Source organism: Muntiacus reevesi, chromosome 22 (assembly GCF_963930625.1).
Source record: "Muntiacus reevesi chromosome 22, mMunRee1.1, whole genome shotgun sequence".
Taxonomy (NCBI): domain Eukaryota; kingdom Metazoa; phylum Chordata; class Mammalia; order Artiodactyla; family Cervidae; genus Muntiacus; species Muntiacus reevesi.
Genome location: NC_089270.1, coordinates 1,414,197 through 1,433,946, shown reverse-complemented (window position 1 = coordinate 1,433,946; position 19,750 = coordinate 1,414,197). Strand labels below are relative to the sequence as shown.

General features: G+C 59.0%; 1 protein-coding gene across 1 annotated transcript in view; it reads right to left on the bottom strand.

Moving 5' to 3' along the window:
• Positions 1-618: 618 nt before the first annotated feature.
• CFAP99 (cilia and flagella associated protein 99) overlaps positions 619-19,750 on the bottom strand; it is a 35,549-nt gene continuing 16,417 nt past the window's right edge. The window contains exons 5-16 of the mRNA XM_065914471.1: positions 18,986-19,098; positions 17,812-17,989; positions 16,571-16,651; positions 16,375-16,449; positions 14,984-15,055; positions 14,699-14,790; positions 13,904-14,108; positions 4,547-4,688; positions 4,293-4,444; positions 3,285-3,490; positions 1,959-2,121; positions 619-1,802 (exon numbers count right to left, since the gene is read on the bottom strand). Of these exons, the coding sequence (XP_065770543.1) occupies positions 1,695-1,802; positions 1,959-2,121; positions 3,285-3,490; positions 4,293-4,444; positions 4,547-4,688; positions 13,904-14,108; positions 14,699-14,790; positions 14,984-15,055; positions 16,375-16,449; positions 16,571-16,651; positions 17,812-17,989; positions 18,986-19,098 (1,587 nt within the window). The 3' untranslated portion in view covers positions 619-1,694. The remainder of the gene's footprint in view (positions 1,803-1,958; positions 2,122-3,284; positions 3,491-4,292; positions 4,445-4,546; positions 4,689-13,903; positions 14,109-14,698; positions 14,791-14,983; positions 15,056-16,374; positions 16,450-16,570; positions 16,652-17,811; positions 17,990-18,985; positions 19,099-19,750) is intronic.

Genomic DNA, 19,750 nt, shown 5'->3' with positions numbered 1-19,750 from the left:
CTCAGGCCATAAACTAGGGGATGGCCCAAGAGCTGCCCTCCAGGTTCCACGGTGTCTATATGAACAGAAGCCCCAGGTTCTCTCAAGGTGCTCTGAGCAGCCGCCCAGTCCAGGAGGGGAGGTGGGTACCCTGTGGACTACCAACCAGCATCACTCCTAATAGCACCCTGAGTTTGCTGGGCCACCACTTCTGCCCCTGCTGCAGAGGCCAGTCGGACAGGTGAGGGGAAATTCTCTGCCTTTGTCACAGCGCCTGCTTGGGCCCCCATGCAGACCTTCCCCCACTGCAGGAACTTGTTCAGCAGAGCACGTTCAATCCAATGAGGCTACAGCTCAAGGCTTGGAGGACAGAGAGGTTTCCCTCCTAAGAGAGCTGCCTGGGAGAGATGGCCCTTCCTCCAGACGCTGTGAGATTGGAACTACTACTAGCTTGGAGTCAGAGCTCTTGGATCAGGCATGTCCTGAAGTCCACCCTACCTTTGAATTACCAGTTATAGAAGGTGAGAATTCCCCTTTTGGAGCCATCTGAGCTCCTGAGGGACTCTCCTGGTACAGGTCATCATTAGTGTATTCCCTCAGCATCAAGTGAGATGGGTTTGAATGACTCAACACAGGATGTAAGGAATGCCACTTTTTTAAAAGAATGAAATTTAATCTGCTCCCAGCTCTAATTTGACAGGGAGGTGGGAAATTCCTCTTTGGTTTTGACACAGTTGAGAATGTTGGGGGAGAACTCTGGTCTGTAGTCTGTTCCTGTCACTTCTGGATGTCCACCCTTCTGGTCTGCATGTGTCCCGGGGTCCTGCCTCCCCCCTCTGAGGTGGCCTCTTCTCCGCAGGCCCGAGGAGGATGTGAGTATGGGGTCCCTCCCCTGGACATCCATCCCCTGGCATTGTGCAGCCCCTGCCCTACTGCCTTGCACACCACCGGCTTGCCCATCCTCTCCCAGGACCCGCAGCACACTGTGCAGTCTTCACTCAGCCAGCTGGTCCTCAGCCACGCACCTGCAGCCCAGGCCGGGTCTGAGGACCATGGGAATCAATATGTTCCTGTCCAGGCCCTGGGCCCGCGCGCCTGCCCAGTGGCTCCAACCTCATTCCTTCTGTGAGGCTGGGGAAGGCGAGGCCTTACTCTAAAGGCCTCCAGGCCTAGCTTTGGGTCCCAGGGCTCCCGGCAGTTCACCTCTCGGAGCACTGGCGGTCTCACCAGCAGAAGGGGCATGGGGGACAGTCCCCCAGCCCCCCTGAGGTTTAGGAGATCAGGCGCGAGAAGGGCCAGCTGGCAGTGACTCAGTATCCTGGCCACCTCTGTTTGCGCCCGCACAACCACACCCTCAGTTTTGGGGGTTCCCGGATTAGGCCACCTAAGTCCGGGCGGAGAACGGAGATTCCAGGCTTCCATGGGCACTGCAGGCTCCGGCAACTCGGGCGCGGGCGTGGGGAAGGGCAAGGATCTGGACCAGGGTGGCCGTGCTTAGCACATTAGATACAAGACGCCCCAATAAAACTGAATTCCAGCGGATACCTTCTTAGCATGCTTGTCCCACGCAATAACTGGGCGTCCCGCCTTTTATTTGGCACCCCTGCTCTGGGCAAGCGGAGGCGGGCGGAGCGGGGCAGGCGGCACGGCCCCGCGGACTTCATTCGGGCTGGGGTCTCGGGATCATGGGTGGGGGCGAGGGGTGGCCGCACTGCTCAGGCGGCCCCCAGGCGGCGCGCGGGCTCGCATCCGGGCTGCTGCGCCCGCAGCCAGCGCTCGCGGCTCCGCTCCAGCTCCAGCCTGCGCTGCGCCTCCAGCTGCGCCTGCGGGCGGGCGGGCGGGCGGTGGAGGTCGGCGCGCGGCGCTCCCCGGCAGCCGGACGCGGCTTCCCGGCTCGCCCCCCCACCCCACACCTCGCGTCCCGCGCCGGCGTCCCCGACCCCCGCGCGGCGCGCCCTCGCGGCCGCCCCTGGGCTCACCCGCTGCTTGGGGCGCACGGCCCGCGGCGCCGGCACGTGCCCCGAGGCCGCGCGCGCGCGCCGCTCGGCCGCCTTCTCCCGAATCCGGCGCTGCAGCTCCAGCACACGCTCGTCCTGGGAGGGCGCTCCGGCGGCCGCCCAGCGCGCCTTCTTCTCCTCCCACCTGGGCGGGCGGAGGGGCCGGCTTAGCAGGGCCCCGCCGCGGTGGACCAGCGGGGTTTAGGTGCCAGGGGAGAGCGCCCCCCCCCCCCGCCCCACATCTCCGGGGAGCCACTCTGGGAGGGTTCTCCCCGGCGCCTCTTGTCTTTTTGCTCCTTGTATTTCACAATTGAAAGAGTATTCCACAGGTTTGCTTATGCACGTTTTCGGGGATGAGAAAAGTCACCGCCCTTTCATCTTACCCTGCCTTCCCCGCTCTTGCCGAAAGATTACCGCTGCTAATATTCCGCTGTCTGTGCACATCTTTCCATTCCAGGCCCCACGGACCCGAAAAGTCACCACAGTGTTCCCCAAACAAAAAGGGTGTGTGTGTGTCCATGTGCTTTCCATCGAAAGAGATGTTTGCCAACCAGATGCTACGTGTGACCTGCCCCCACCCCGCCACCTCAGGTCCTAGTTTAAAAAGGAAAAAGTTATAGTACTCGATCTTTTCAAGCTATAGTGACCAGTTTTAGGATCCTTGGAGAGAGGTGACCAGGGACAGGGTATTTAGATGGCGCTGGGAGTCTCTGCTCGTTTCTAGCTGTGTCATTGCGCTGTGGTTATGTAGGGCTGTGTTTTTTCTCAGAAGATGCACACCAGAGCATTTATGAGTGAAATGTCCAAAACCTGCATGGGCTTCCCTGGTGGCTCAGCGGGTAAAGAATCCGCCTGCAATGCGGGAGACCTGGGTTCCATCCCTGGGTTGGGAAGATCCCCTGGAGAAGGGAAAGGCTACCCATTCCAGTATTCTTGCCTGGAGAATCCCCACAGACAGAGGAGCCTACAGTCCAGTGGCAGAGAGTCGGACACGGCTGAGTGACTAAGCACACACTTCCCAACTTCTGCACAAACCCATTAAGTAGCTGGCTTGCTATTAATAGATGAAGGCAGGGCTAAAGGGTGTGGCCCGGCTTATCTGAGCGTCACCCACCGCAGGCCTTTTTCCCACCCTTTCTGAAGGCTGAGACTTGTCTAAGAAACAGTTGGGTGGGGGGAAGAGATTGCAAGGGAACTGACTGGAGGGTGGTGGCTTGCTGTGAGGAAAACCCCCCGGGGGGAGGGGGAAAGGCAGGCTCCCTGCTCCTTGCTGCTCCAGGTGCCCGCCCCGGGGTCGCCGGCACCCACCTCAGGGCTGCAGACCTCCCCATGGCGGCGCGGCACAGCGCCACCTGCTCCAGCATGTCCCGCAGCTCCTGGCTCTTGGCGCGCTTGCCCTGGATGATCTGGTCTCGCCGCTCCTCCTCCTGGCGACGCCGGGTCTCCTTGAGCAGGGCCAGCCGCTCACGCAACTCCACAACCGACATCTCCCCCTCCAGGCCGTGGCCAGGGATCTGCAGAAGGACAGGGGTGGGGGGAGGCCCCAGGCCGGGAGCCAGGCCCAGCCCTTCCCGGCTGGCCCCAGCCCCTGGCTTTCCCGCTGCACCGGCTGCATCGTCCTTCCTGAAGGCCACAGGCCTGGCCCCGTGCCCAGGCGGCCGCCCGTCCACTCGGCGGGGCCTGTGTGGCAATGTGCACCGTCAGGCTTCTCCTGCCTGGGCCCCCTCCGCAGCCCTCGACCTGCGCCCGGACAGCTCAGCTAGGGGCCTGGCGGGGCCCTCCGCGCTGGCAGGGCCCCCGTGGAACTCAGCCCTGTCTCCCCAGCCGGGACCTGGGGGCCCAGGCAGAGAGCCCGTCGGGCTCTGCACAGCCGGGGACCAGGCCTAAACCCCACACCGGGTCCATCCCCGCGTGCCAGCCTGGCCTCTCGCGGGGTTTCCCACACGGGCCTCCAGGGGCTGCTGCCCGTCTCAGCCCCCTGCCCGTCCAGCGCCCGCGCCGTCCCTCCAGCGCACCTGCCACGCAGGCCTAGTGAGTCCTGGGGGCTCCCTCAAAGCGCAAGTCTGTGAAGCTGCCCGCCGGCCCCCCGGATGCCAGAGGCCTCCCCAGACCGGGTCCTCCGGCACAGCGGGCAGGGGGCAGTTGGGCGTGAGTGGCCGGGTGACCCCAGCTGGGGTCCAGACCGCCTTCGGCCTTGGTGGGAATCGTGGGTGCACCCTCCGCAGGACGCCAGGCCCAGGAAGACGGAGGCAGCCTCCCCCACCCCCGCCCCCGGAGGTCGCTGGACGGGCGCGGGCCCCAGGGCGGCGGTCTCACCTGGGTCAGGTCCACCAGCTTGCCCCTGCGCGTAGGCTGAGACTCCAGGGCTCGCAGCTGGGAGACGAGGTCACAGCGCCGCTTCTGCTCCTCCTTGGCCGCCTCCGCGCTGCGCTGCAGCAGCTCCCGGTTCTCCTCCATCACCTCCTGAGCTGGGGGCCGAGCGGGGCGCTGAGGGGTTCGGAGAGCAGCCGGCCGGCCCCGGGGGGGCGGGGGCAGCTCCTGGGAGGGCACCCCCCCCCTCCGCCCCCTACCTATCCGCCGGCGGCCCTTCCGGAGCTCCGTCTGTGCCACCTTGACGTTCTTCTGTGTCTCTATCACCTGCTCCACCAGCTCCTTCATGGACTTTTCCTCCTGGAGGCGCCTCTCTGCGCACCGCTGCATCAGCTCGGCTGTCTGGACACAACCGGCCACCGTCAGAGCAGCCCGCTCTGGCCCCTGAGCCGCAGAGGTCGGCCCTGAATCACCCAGGAACCTGGGTTTAGGCTCGCCAGCGTCCTGGGGGTTGGGCCTGCAGGGAATTGCCACCTCGCGCCCTCCTGGCCTCCCCTATGGGGGTGAGCCCAGAACCAGGCAGCCACAGCCCCAGATCCAGCAGGGCCGCAGAGGAGGCAGCCTACAGAGCCCGGGGGAAACTGGGTCAGGGCCCCAGCTCTGCCCTGAAGCCCACCCATTGCTCATTCCAGGTCACAGAGGAGGACCCTCCTCGCTTTGCAGCCACGTGGGGCCAGCTGTCCAGATTCTGCCCACGACTGTGCACAGGCCAGGCTCCAGGGGAGCCCCGGGCACGTCCTGATGGTCCTCCCACACTCCCGTTTCTCCTGGCGCCTCCGATATGCACAGTCCTGAACCGCAGGGCGCGCTACCACCACTGTGAACCACGTCACAGGCCCTGCAGCCCAGCTCCTCTCTTCTGCTCTGCGTCAGGGGTTCCAGCCTCACCCACGTGTTCACTGGGATTGCAGTTGGCTTACTCTCATGGCTGTTTCAGGGAGTATATCACAACTCTTTGATCCATCCTACCATTGAGACACATTCAGGTTGTTTCCTGTTTGGCACTATTGTGAACAATTCAGAATATTATTTTCAGTCTTCAAGATACTACAAATTGGTGGTCCATCAGTTAAGAATCTGCCTGACAATGCAAACCTGAGTGCCAAAGAATTGATGCTTTTGAACTGTGGTGTTAGAGCAGACTCTTGAGAGTCCCCTGGACTGCAAGGAGATCTAACCAGTCCATCCTAAAGGAAATCAGTCCTGAATATTCATTGGAAGGACTGATACTGAAACTGAAACTGCAACACTTTGGCCACCTGATGTGAAGACCTGACTGATTGGTAAAGACCCTGATGCTGGGAAAGATTGAAGGTGGGAGGAAAAGGGGATGACAGAGGATGATATGGTTGGATGGCATCACCAACTCAATTGACATGGGTTTGAGAAAACTCTTGGGAGTTGGTGATGGACAGGGAGGCCTGGCATGCTGCAGTCCATGGGGTCGCAAAGAGTCAGACACGACTGAGCGACTGAACTGAACTGACAATGCAGAGGACACAGGTTCGATCTCTGGTCCGGGAAGATGCCATGTGCTGTGGGACAGCCAAGCCCGTGCGTCACAACCACTGAAGCCTGTGCGCTGCAGGGCCAGGCTCGGCGAGAAGAAGAGAAGCCGCCGCTCACCACAGCTGGAGAAAGCCCACGCGCAGCAACGGACACCCAGTGCAGCCAAAAAATAAACAGGAAATTCTTTAAAGACTCTCCATTTAAAAAAGAAACAAAAGATGCCACAAAGGACAGGGTGGGATGTGCATCTCCCATCACTGCCCAGTGCCGCCAGCGGGGGCCCTGGACTCCCAGTCCCAGAGGTCTTGGCAGCTGGGGGTTCATTTCAGACCACGTGGCATGTGGAGGGTCCACCGGTGCTGGTGGCGTGGACTCCAGGCACCCTGGGCAGAAAGGAGGCCTTGATGAGGCACTCTGCCAGTACATGTAAACTGGCTCATGGCCACCCTTCTCCGTGCAAGTTCATCCCAGGTTCTAAGAAAAGGAACTAGGGTCCTCGGAGAGATGGCCACTTTATGGCTGAGGAGGAGAAAATAGAAGATGAGCCTGGAGCGTTTTACGGCATTGTAGAGGAAGGAGGGGGCCTCCCAGGTGGCTCGGCAGAATCAAACCCGCCTACCGTACAGGAGACGTGGGTTCGATCCCTGGGTCAGGAAGATCCTCTGGAGGAGGGCATGGCAACCCACTCCAGTATTCTTGCCTGGGAAATGCCATGGACAGAGGAGCCTGGCGGGCTATAGTCCTTAGCAAGTAAGCAACAACAGTGACGTGCGTGCTAACTCGTTCAGTTGGTCCGACCCTGCGACTCTATGGACTGTAGCCCTCCAGGCTCCTCTGTGCATGGGATTCTCCAGGCAAGAATACTGGAGTGGGGTGTCATGCCTTCCTCCAGGGTATCTTCCCAACCCAGGCATCGAACTTGCGTCTCTTACATCTCCTGCACTGGCAGATGGGTTCTTTACCACTAGTGCCACGTGGGAAACCCCTAACAAAAGGAAGGAGGTGCTCAAGAGACAGAAGAATGACTGGGGGTTGGGGGGCATGTCAAAGGGACATGGGCGCCAGCCCGAAGGGGCTCCCAGTGGCCAAAGCTGGCAACAGAATAAGTCACGTCGTATTGGATTATAACACAAAGTATAGAATAAATATGCATGAGTGAATAAGTGAGCAAGTTGGGGAGAAGAGACCAGCGTTCTGTGCTGAAGAATTCCACACATTCCCCCACATCCTTGAGTGTGGGCTCCGCTTAGAGACCCCTTCCAAAGAGCGCAGCATGGGAGGGGCAAGGCCCTTGGCGAGAAGTCGGGTGATCAAGGCCAGCGTGCTCAGCGGTGAGTTTGCTGACGGCGGGAACCCTGTGGGATGTGAGGAGAAGGCTCGCGGCCTCTGTTGGTCTTCCTGCCACACCCGGTCCGGCCATCCCAACAGACTGACGTTCTCCGGGACACCTGATTGAACCCTCGTCCACCGCGTCGCCTGCTTTGCCAGGCGGATCCTTTACTGCTGTGCCACCCAGGAGGGCGCAGGATACCCGGTGACAAGTGTCAGTACAGAAGAGGAGGAGACACAGAGAGGCACAGAAGACCGCCCTGGCCTGCGGGAGGAGGGCAAGGGCCGCCAGGGCGCCTGGAGCCCCGGGCCAGCTCTCGGCTCTGTCTGCCCGGACATAACCCTCGGGCCAAGGTCCAGCGTGGAGTCCGCTTGGGGCCAGACTGGCCTTGGGGCTTCGTGGGCCCCACTGCACGGGACTCATCCCAGGAAGGCAAGGATGGGTTAGCATTAAGAAATCCCTCATACAATTCACCACATGCATAGAGGTTGGGAGGAAAAGTGGATTCTCTCCACAGACGCTGCAAAAGCCTTTACAAGAATCGACACCCGGGACTTCCACGTCTGGGAAGACGGGGTGGGGGCACTTTTCCCTACTCCTCCCACTCAGCACAGCTAAAACCCCTGAATATAAATTTTCAAACATGCAGGGACTTCCCTGGTGGTTCCGTGGCTAAGGCTCCATGCTTCCAATGCGGGGGGCCCGGGTTCGATCCCTGGTCAGGGAACTAGATCGCACATGCGGCGACTAGAGTTTCCCTGGTGGCTCAGAGATAAAGAATTCACCTGCTAACGCAGGCGACGACATGAGTTGGATCCCTGGGCCAGGAAGATCCCCGGGGGAAGGGAATGGCAACCCACCCCAGTATTCCTGCCTGGGAAATCCCATGGAGAGAGAAGCCTGGCGGGATACAGTTACACGGCGTCACAAAAGAGTCAGCTGAATAACGATCACAACGAATGCTACAACTAAGGCCTGGCACAGCCAAATGAATAAATATTAAAAAAAAAAAAAAGAAAGAAAAACCGAAAACATCCATATGAAGACAGTGGACAGGGAGGGAAGAAGGCCGGCTGGCTGGGACTGCGGGACCTGAAGAATGGCGCAGTGGTGGAGTCCCTGGCCCCCTCATGTGTTCCAGGCTGGGGGCTGGAGGCCCCCAAAATGCCACAGGCACTGACGAAAAGCCCGACCACCTGCTGTCTCCAGCTAGTGTCAGCCGCTCGGTCGTGTCCGACCCTTGGCGACCCCATGCACTGTAGCCCACCAGGCTCCGCTGTCCGTGAGATTTCCCAGGCAAGAATGCTGGAGTGGGTTGCTATTCCCTTCCCCCGGGGATCCTCTCCGCCCAGGGGCTGAACCTAGGTCTCCCACGCTGCAGGCAGATTCTTTACCATCTCAGCCACCGGGGAAGGTAGGAGCCACCGAGAGAGACAGAAGACGGTGCCACACACGCTGTGCTCCAGCCAGACGTCACAGCCAGAACCTGGGCAGAGGCTGAGCGGGCGTGAACGTCCCCGAGCCGGGGCAGATGGCCGTCTGAGCAGGGACCTGCCCACGGGCCCGGTGTGCCAGCGGAGACCCGGCAGGAGCTCGGCAACCTGGTGCCTACCCCCACCCGTGGGAACAAGCGTCCCGTCACCCCCACCAGGGTGGCGTCAGAGGGAGCCGAGTGCCAGGTGAGGGCTTCCCCCACGCTTGCCGCGTGACAGTAAGGGCCACGTGGGGGCAGTTCTAAGGTGCTCCTGCCACTCCCGCTCAGGCAGCTGTCGGTGGAGGACTAGCGGAGCCCGTGCCCTCATCAGCAGCCCCTCTCGGGGTCAGCAGAGGCACGTGGGGAGGCAGGGCTGACGAGCCTGCCTGGCGGTAACGTGGTGGTGCCCCCTTCCCCTGCCAGAGCAGCGTCAGAGAGGGGCAGCTCAGACAGAAGGCTTAAATGAGACCCAGATGCTTGGAACAGAATACCCAGAATGTCCGGGTTTCAACCGGTCATCACACCACAAGCCAGGATGGTCTCCAACAGAATGGAGACACAGTCAGTAGACGCCAGCACCGAGGTCACAGAGGTGTTGGATCTGATGGTGGTTTTTAAAGAAGCCATCATTAAAATGCTTCAACAAGCGATTATGAAAGACATAAGCTCAACAAACTTGAAATAAATAGCGCAGAGTATGTTCAACAACCACGATGGAATCAACCGGAAATCAATCGTGAAAAAGAACCAATGCTTGGAAACTAAACAACATACTCCTAGATAATCCATGGGGCAAAGAGATATTTTCAAGTGAAATGAAAAAGGACGCTGAACTGAGTGAAAGTGAAATACAACAGACCAAAATTTGTGGACACAGACAAAGCAACAAATAAATGGAAAAGCACAAGACTGGGTGCTCACAATGGAAAAGCAGCAAAGTCTCGCGTCAGTAACCCACCTCCCATCTCAAGAACCCAGGAAAAGAACAAAATAAACTCAACGCAAGCAGAAGGAAGGAAATAATAAAGAGCAGAAATCGATAACACTGGAAACAGTCAAACAGGAGAGAAAAATCAATGAAACAAGAAGCTAGTTCTTTGAAAAGATCAATGGAATTGACAAATCTCTAGCAATGCTTACAGAAAAAATGAACAAACATAAAACCATCAGTATCAAGAGTGAAATGCTTTAGACCGTACAGACATTAAAAAGGATAGTAACAGAAGCTTAAAAACAACTCTTACATTCATAAATTTGGCAGTTTAGTGAAATGGACAATTTCTCAAAAAACAGAAACTACCGCAACTTACCCAAAATGAAACAGATCGTTTGAATAGCCCTGTAACTTGTAAGAAAGTAGAATTTCTAATTTAGAAACGTCCAAAAAAGAAAACTCCAAACCCAGATGATTTCACTAGGAATCCTACCATGTGTTGAAAGAGTGAATATCAATTTTACACAATCTTTCCTAGAAAAAGAGAGGAGAAAACACTTCCAAATTCATTTTATGAAGTTAGAATTACCCTGATACCAAAACCAGACAAATGACATTCCAAAAAAGGAAAACTATAGACTAACACTACTTAAGAAACTACATGTAAGAACAGCTCTAAGAAAATCAAAATAGTAGCAAATAGAATTCAACCTACATAAAAGAGAATTATACAAACACCACAATCAAGTGGGGTTTATTCTTAGAATGCAAAGCTGGTTCAACATTTGAAAATCGGTCAATGTAATCCACCGTATTAACAGGCTAAAGACGATCACATGACTGTATCAATTGATTCAGAGAACCGTTTCGCAAAATTTCCTGATAAAAACTTTCAGAAAAACAGGAATAGAAGGGAATTTAATCGACTTGATAAAGTGCACAGCTACGAAAAACCTGACATCTAACATTATACTTAATAGTGAAAAACTGATTTCCCCCAAGATGGTGAACTAGCCAGTGCAACAGGCAAGAGGAGGAGATAAATGGAATGCAGATTGGAAAGGAAGGAATAAAAGATGAAATGAGTGTCACAGAGAGACGTCCAAGGAATCTACGAGAAACTGTCTGGTGTGTCCTAAAACACTAGTAAGGGCGTTTAGCGAGACCACGGGACACAGGAATGACACACAAAACCAACTGCATTTTACAGACTGGCCTTCACCATGCGGACACCAAAACTGAAAATACAGTGCCATCCACAACCACTCGAAAATCATGGGAGAAATACTCAGGTGCAAGTCTAACAAACTTCTATAGGACTTACATACAGAAACCTAAACAACCAGATGAAAGAAATAAAAGATTGAAACAAGTGGAGACACACACTGCATTCAGGGACTGGAAGACTGAACTGCATGGCGTCTGCTGGATTCGGATCTTAACACCACATACGAGAATAAGTTTCAAGTGGACAGAGATCCAGATTTAAAAACAAGACCACACAAATGCTAGAAGAAAATACGGCTGAATTCTTCCATACCATGCACATGGGAAAAACCTTCCTCGCTATTCAAAATCCAGATACAATGAAAGAGAAGACTGATAAGTTTGATGACATGAAAACACATTTGCAAAAAAAAGAAAATACATTTGCAAGGTCAAAACACATCATTCAAGTGAAGCCAAAGGAGTAACTGGAACAAAATACCTGTAATAATATATTATAATTAAAGGGTTACTTTCCTTAACAGGTAAGGGAAGTCGCTCAGTCATGTCCCACTCTCTGCAACCCCATGGACTATAGAGTCCATGGACTTCTCCAGGCCAGAGTACTGGAGTGGGAAGCCGTTCCCTTCTCCAGGGGATCTTCCCAACTCAGGGATCAAACCCAGGTCTCCCGTGATGCAGGCAGATTCTTTACCAGCTGAGGCAGGTAAAAAAAAAAATGCCAGTAAAAAAAATTTTACCACACTTTATGGGATAGCAAAGAGTCAGACATGACTGAGCACCCACACACATGGGATGGGAGATGGTATTTGCAAATCATATATTCAATACAACTAGACATCTCTTAAAGAAAATTAGAGATACCAAGATACATTTCCTGCAAAGATGGGCACAATAAAGGACAGAACTTGTATGGACCTAACAGAAGCAGAAGAGATTAAGAAGAGGTGGCAAGAATACACAGAACAGCACAGAAAAGATCTTAATGACCCAGATAACCATGGTGGTGTGATCACGTACAGCCAGACATCCTGGAGTCCTAAGTCAAGTGGGCTCAGGCAGCATCACACACACAAAGCTAGTGGAGGTGATGGAATACAAGCTGAGCTATTTCAAATCCTAAAAGATGATGCTGTGAAAGTGCTGCACTCAATATGCCAGCAAATTTGGAAAACTCAGCAGTGGCCACAGGACTGAAAAAGGTCAGTTTTCATTCCTATCCCAAAGAAAGGTAATGTCAAAGAATGTTCAAACAACTGCACAATTGCACTTATTTTACACACTAGAAAAGTGATGCTCAAAATTCTCCAATATAGGCTTCAACAGTACATGAACTGAGAACTTCCAGATGTTCAAGCTGGCTTTAGAAACGGCAGAGGAACCAGAGATCAAATTGCCAACATCCGTTGGATCATAGAAAAAGCAAGAGAATTCCAGAAAAACATCTACTTCTGCTTCATTGATTATGCCAAAGCCTTTGACTGTGTAGATCATAACAAACTGTGGAAAATTCTTTAAGAGATGGGAATATCAGACCACCTTACCTGCCTCCTGAGGAATCTGTACGCAGGTCAAGAAGCAACAGTTAGAACCAGAAGTGGAATAACAGACATTTCAAAATTGGGAAAGGAGTATGTCAAGGCTGTATATTGTCACCCTGCTTATTTAACTTATATGCAGAGTATATCATGCAGCATGCTGGGTTGAATGAAGCACAAGCTGGAATCGAGACTGCTGGGAGAAATATCAATAACCTTAGCTATGTAGATGATACCACCCTTAAGGCAGAAAGCAAAGGGGAAGTAAAGAGCCTCTTGATGAAAGTTAAAGAGGAGAGTAAAAAAGTTGACTTAAAACTCAACATTCAAAAAACAAAGATCACGGCATCTGGTCCTATCACTTCATGGCAAATAGATGGGGAAACAATGGAAACAGTGACAGACTGTATTTTCTTGGGCTCCAAAATCACTGCAGATGGCGATTGCAGCCATGAAATTAAAAGATGCTTGCTCCTTGGAAGAAAAACTATGATCAACCTAGATAGCATATTAAAATGCAGAGACATTACTTTGCCAACAAAGGTCCATCTAGTCAAAAGTGTGATTTTTCCAGTAGTCAGATATGGAAGTGAGAGTTGGACCGTAAAGAAAATTGAATGTTGAAGATTTGATGCTGTCGAACTGTGAAGTGTTGGAGAAGACTCTTGAGAGTCCCTTGGACAGCAAGGAGATCCAACCAGTTCATCGTAAAGGAAATCAGTCCTAAATACTCATTGGAAGGACTGATGCTGACACTGAAGCTCCAATATTTTGGCCACCTGATGCAAAGAAGTGACTGACTTGAAAAGACCCTGATGCTGGGAAAGACTGAAGGCAGGAGAAGGGGACGACAGAAGATGAGATGCTTGGATGGCATCACTGACTCCATAGACAGGAGTTTGAGCAAATTCTGAGAGACAGTGGAGCACAGGGAAGCCTGGCGTGCTGCAGACCATGGGGTCCCAAAGAGTTGGATACGACTGTGCAACTGAACAGCAATGTGAAGAACAGACACAAACGCGCCTTCCAGGAGAAGTGCTACGTGTGAACCTGGGGCATACCTGCTGACTCAGGCCCTTAGCGGCACATCTAAGGAGACTGGGCTTCTGTCCCGTCCCTGGGCCCTGCAGGTTGCTGCCTCGTCCAGGCCCCCACCAGGCCCCCTGGACGGGACACAGGCAGGGGACCCCCAGCCAGGCCATGTCTCCTGATGTCCAGAGCATCCTAACTGGAAACGTGGGCGGCCCACATACCCTCTCACGTCTTATGCAAACACGCCTGCCTCCTGGAAGTTTCCCTCAGATCTCCGGTCTCCCCCCCACGTGTAGGTGCGGGGACCAACCGACCCTGCTAGTAGGGGCGGGGGGCAGCTGGCCAGTCGGCCCACTGAGGCCCGCTGACCCCAGGCTCCAGACGCCCCTCCCCCACCGCCCCCGCCTGGCCGGGGCCACGTGAGGCCCCAGGACCCAGCGCGGTTCTGTGGGTTTAGGAGGAACGGGCCGGGTCGGCGACCGCGGGCAGCCCCGCGCCCCCCACCGCCGTCACCTCCTCCTTCTTCAGCTCTGCCGTCCTCCTCTTCTCCTGCGCCACCTGCTGCCGCGCCAGCGCCGCCTCCTCGTGGCTCAGCTTCCCCCGCAGCCGGCGGACCTCGCCCGCGGCCAGCTGCTCCTCCCGGTCCTTCGCCTGCATCCGCCTCTGCCACTCGAGGAACTCGGAGAAGTCCCCGGCCCCGTCCACGAGCCGGTCCACCCTGGGGAGACGGGGCGGCGGGTCCCGTGCGGCCGGCCCGGAGCCCAGGGACCCCGGGGGCGTGGCCTTCACGGGCGGGCCGCTCTGCTCCGGACGCCTGGCCCCACACCGCCCGCCTGCCCTGGTCCTGCGTGTGCACCCACCCTCTGGCCGCGTCTCCCTCTCGTCCCTTCAACCGCTCGTCTGTCCGCTCACCTGTGTCCGCCCGTCCTCCACCCCCTGCCCACCCATCTGTCCATCCGCCACCCCTCTGTCCCTCTGTCCCTCTGTCCATCTTCTCATCCAGCGGGTCAGACACCCAAGCTCCCCCACAGCCCAGCTCTCAGGGTGACAGCAGGGCCTACAGCCGGGGCGCTCTAGGGGAGAGGGCTCCCGGGAGGAGGTGGCCCCCCAGGGAGGTGTGGGGTGGCCGGGTTTCCCTGAGCCGCGTCCTCCTGTGTGTCCATCTCCTCGCCGAGTGGAGCCGAGCTTCCTTGGCTGCGGCCGGATCCTGACGCTGGCCTTCTCGAGCCCCTGGGGCTGTTCGGGTGGGACGCCGCGCTCCCCACCCCCGGACCCCGCAAGGGGCGCCCGAGGCCCTCCAGTCCCCACCTCTGCAGCTCCTTCTCCACCTGCCGCTGGTACAAGGCCCGTTCGCGCAGGATGGCGGCCGTGTTGAGCTTGACCGGGGCGTTGTCGTTAGGCTGCGGGAGAGGGTGGGAGCGGGTTGTGAAGGGGTGGGGGGCGGCCTCGGAGCAGCCCAGTGCTCCCCTGCCCCTCTGCCCTCCGTACCCTCCCCCTGCCCGGCGCTCCCCTCGGCCGGAAGGGCCGGGATGTCCCCAGGGGGACAGGCCTGGAGGCGGGCGCGTGGGGAGAGGCCCCAGGAGCACCGCTCACCGTGTAGAAGGTCAGTTTCTGGGCCTTGAGGATACGAGGCGGGAGCCGGAGCCGCGGCTTCTTCTTGGAGTCCTGCGGGAGTCAGGGCCTGGCACCTGTGCCCACGGATGCCCCCAAATGCACCCTGGGGAGGCCTGGCCCACTCCCCTCTGCCCAGCTCGCCCCGCATGGGGCCCCTGGGCTGGTCCCTCTAGGGCCCTCCAGCTGCCTGGGCGGGTAGGGAGGGTTTGGGGCCGGCGTGGTGGCAGGGGACCGCGGTTCCCAGACAGGGGGCTGGAGTCTGCGGGCTCAGGGGCCCTCTCCCCGCGGCCTCGGGGCCACCCCAGGACGGCCCAGCTGCTCCCTGCCCAGCCTTCTGCTCTGCTGACCCCCTCAGGGTGGGTGCGGCAGTCCACAGCACCGCAGCTGGTGAGAGGCAGCCCCCACACAAGCACCCGGCCGTGACACCCGGGCACGCTGCTCCCGGGCGGGGTGCCCAGTCCCCTGGCCTGCCCCCACTGCCCGGGGGAGGCTCAACTCTGGCCCATCCGTGGCCACCCGGGCGAGTCCACTGTGGTGGGGGACCGGGGGGAACAGGCCAACCTCTCCCAAGGGAGCACCGCTCAGAGTCCACCCAGCCTGGGGCCTCCCGGCCCAGCTCCCTGACTTTCTTTATTGACAAACACATCTTGGGTTTTTCTTACAGAAATGTTAAATGCTCAGTGTGGGAAAACCTGCAAGCAGCCGGAGACAGCGAGGCTGCTCCTGCCTCGGACCGCACGCGGCTGGCGTCTCGGGGCCCCGCCCTCCCGTGGGCCTCGCCGTGGCACAGGGAGGGGCCTGTCTGTGAAGCCCCGCCCTCCCGCGGGCCTGGCCGCGGCACAGGGAGGAGCCTGTCTGTGAAGCCCCGCCCTCCCGCGGGCCTGGCCGCGGCACAGGGAGGAGCCTGTCTGTGAGGCCCCGCCCTCCTGTGGGCCTCGCCGTGGCACAGGGAGGGGCCTGTCTGTGAGGCCCCGCCCTCCCGTGGGCCTCGCCGTGGCACAGGGAGGAGCCTGTCTGTGAGGCCCCGCCCTCCCGTGGGCCTCGCCGTGGCACAGGGAGGAGCCTGTCTGTGAGGCCCCGCCCTCCTGTGGGCCTCGCCGTGGCACAGGGAGGGGCCTGTCTGTGAAGCCCCGCCCTCCCGTGGGCCTCGCCGTGGCACAGGGAGGGGCCTGTCTGTGAAGCCCCGCCCTCCCGTGGGCCTCGCCGTGGCACAGGGAGGGGCCTGTCTGTGAAGCCCCGCCCTCCCGCGGGCCTGGCCGCGGCACAGGGAGGAGCCTGTCTGTGAGGCCCCGCCCTCCCGCGGGCCTCGCCGTGGCACAGGGAGGGGCCTGTCTGTGAAGCCCCGCCCAGGGCGCGGGGGCGGGCATCACCTGCAGCTGGGGCTCCCCGCGGCTCCTGGGCACCGCGCACCGCAGCTCCTCGATGTTAGCCTGCAGCAGCAGCTCCTGCGCAGGGACAGATGGCTCCAGCCCCGCCGGCCGCCACGTGGGGACAGGCCGGCTGGCCGCCCCTCCCCTCCTCCCTCCCCGGCACCCCCACGGGGGTCTCCGTGTGCAGCCCGCCCACCTCGGCTTTCCAGCGGTTGTATCTCTTGGTCATCTCCAGCAGCCGCTGCTCCTTGGGCGGCTGGTAGGTGCTCCTGGGGACCTGGGTGGGGGGGTGCGGGCGGGCATTGGAAGGGAGACTGAGGTGACAAGCCGCACCATGAAAACTAATAAGACTAATAAAAACCATAAAAACGAATTGATGTGAAGAAAAGGATCTGGGTCAACGAAAAGGAAATTGAGAGGGCTGATAGAGGCGAGGGGTCCATGGAAAACCTCTCAGGGAAGGGGCCGTAACGAGACCCGACAGGTGGTGGGAGTGGACTGGGACCCTGGGACTTGCCAGCACCATCCCTTCAGCCTTCATGTACTCCTTAGTTCTGCTGGGGGTGCGATTAGTTCTGGGAAGCCAAGTCCATCACAGGCGCTCAGGGTGGAGCCCAAGACCTGTCAGAACACTGCACTCCCAGTCATGGTGATCAGGTCAAGGGCAGACATGCAACCCCCGTTGGTCTAATCATACTGTCACAGAATTCTTGGCCCTAGATGTCCTCTCATGCCCCGGACAGTGAGTTGTGGGCATGAGGCCTGGATGTTTGGCTACCATGAGGGAAGTCAGCCCAAAGATCAAGCCGACCCTCAGAGGGGACTAGGGGAAAGAGAGTCACAAAGAGGCAGCTCCAGCACCCTGATCAAACTATGCCTGAAGCCGATCCTACTTCAGCCGTGAGAGTCAGCTAGTTCTCTGTTGTCTAAGCCAGACTGAGCTCTTTTTCCTTGTAATAAGAAGCATCTTGACTGAGAGACGTCAGCAACGCAGGGCAGGGGGAGGCAGTGAAAAAGGGTCTAGGCAGATGGGATAGACAGGCAGAGACCCCGAGATGGGGAAAGCCTGCACACACACACACACACACACACACACACACACACACACACACGTGCGCGCGTACACTATGGGGAGGGAGAGGTGCATAGCAACAGGGTTAAAGAGGACTCTGAGTGCCAAGTGCCAAGCGCCCTGTGGCCACCAGCTTCACTCCACGCCTACTGACCAGAACTCACTCCCTGGGCGCCCACTCCCCTGGGCAGGCTCTGGGTCAGCTGGGCTTCCCTCTCTGGGTGAGACAGAGTGGTGGGGGCATCGAATGCTCCTGATCTGGCCCATGCGCCCTCAGCCCTGGAAGAACCCAGCTCTGCCCTGGCCCACACGGCCCATGCTCCCTGCCTTCACGGGCCGGGCCCACGGAGACCGGCTCCACTTACCGGTCTGGTCTCGGCCACCTTGGGGACCAGCTCAGGCACGGGGATGGCTCGGGGCCTGGGGGTGGTCAGGCTGAACTCCTTGGGCTCTGTGACCTTGGCCTTGCTCTTGGGAGGAGAGGGCTGGCTGGTCAGCTCCCCCTGCAGCTGGTCGATCAGCTCCTGGACTTCTGGCTGCCACCTCAAAGGCAAAGGTGGGAGCAGCGGCTTGGGGGGGCTGCCTGTGCAGGTCAGTAAGGGGATGGCCCCTCGGCACAGGGGGAGGAGGCCGTGAGCGGGGAGCAAGCGGGCGATTCCAAATCAGGGTCCCTGGAGCTACACCGCCGTGACAGGCAGAGAGGAGACTGCAGGAGGGGTTGAGGCAGGGGAGGAGTCTCGAGGTGGGGGTGCCTTGGACCAGGGGTTCTGGAAGGGCCCTGCTGGGCTGCCCCCCGAGGTTTGAGCTTCCCCCACATGCCTCCTCACACCAGTGGGCACTGCTGGCCATCGCCTACGTAGCCAGTGGGTGATGCCTCCCAGGGAGACCGCTTGGTTTGAATCTTTCCTGCCCCAGCTTGAGGTCCAAGGTCACCGGAAGGAGGAAGGATGTGTCTGAGGGCCAGTAGGAGTGGGGTCCTGGGGAGGGGGAGCAGCTGGGGAAGGGAGCTGCTCACAGGGCGGGTCGGGAAGGCTGCAGATGGGGTGGTGGGCGGTGCCGCAGGGTCTGCAGGCCTAGGCAGCTGGGAGCAGCCCTCCACACTGGGCGCTGGCAGCAAGTCCAGCCAGGCGGGAGCGAGGCCCTTCCCCCCGTGCTCAGGGCCGGGGCCTCCTGTACCCGGCCGGCACCCGAGGGGTCTGCCGCTGCCAGAACCACCTGTCAGCCCATCCCCAGGAAGACAAGGTGGCTCCCCGGCCCTGGCAGAGGGGGCCGGCTGGGGGTGGCAGCTGCACGCTGGCCCTGGCAGGCCCACTGGAGGTCCTTTCGCCCGCGGGTCCTGGCCTGCGCCAGCCTGGCCAGCATTGGCCTGAGCCTGGTGGGGAGGTTGTAGAAGGTGGTGGGGACAGCTTTGGGGTGACGGGCCCAAGAGGGGCACCCTGGGGGCAGCTGGGGAAGAGATGCAGGCCCCCTACTCCCCGGCCACGAGCTGGTGGCCTGCGTGGACACCCCGCCCCGGGGTGAGACCCCGGCACTGCCCACCTCATCAGGGGGTCGATCCAGTTCTCCTTCACGTGGGACGTCTCGTAGACGAGGCTCCACTCGTCCTTGATCCATGAGCCGAGGTTCAAGGGGTTGAAGAGGAACCCGAGGAACTGAGGGAAGAGGGAGCCGTGGGGGCCAGACCCACTCAGTGAGAGCGAAACCCCCTGGAGCCCCCCAGCGGGGAGTCAGTGCTGGGGCGGCAGCTGTGGCTGGCGCACCCCCAGGAGACCTCAGCCGGCCGCAGGCAGGGGTCCAGCCCCACTGGCCTGCCCCCTCCTGCGGGCCTGGGGAGCTGCCCGTCGCTCGCCTGGGCCCCTGTGTTCACCAGCGGGGTCCCTGTCGGTTGTGGGCCCTGGGCTTCAACCCCTGCACCCCGTGGGTCTGTACAAATGCCCCCACCCCGCCCTCCCCACCAGCTCTGGTTGGGTGGGGGCTGGGCAGGCCCTCGACCCTGATGCCCGAGGGGGTGGTGGTGGGCAGGGGGCAGGGCCAGGGCCTCTGGTTGCCCGCTGCTGCCTCCGCAGGGGGCCCACTGCCTGCCCCCCCCCCCCCGGCATGTCCACCCCTCCTTCTTCTGCTCAGGCCTCCATGCCCTTCCTCAGGGAGCAGCTAGCTGCCAGGGGTCCTTCTAGAGCCTTCCACAGCTTCCACAGCAGCAGCCTGGCCCCTGCTCCCCCATGCCCCGAGCCCCGGGGCCTCTGCCTACCCCCTGGGCCCTGCAGAGGCTGTCTCAGCCCCTCGCCTACCCCCTCCTGGTGTTAG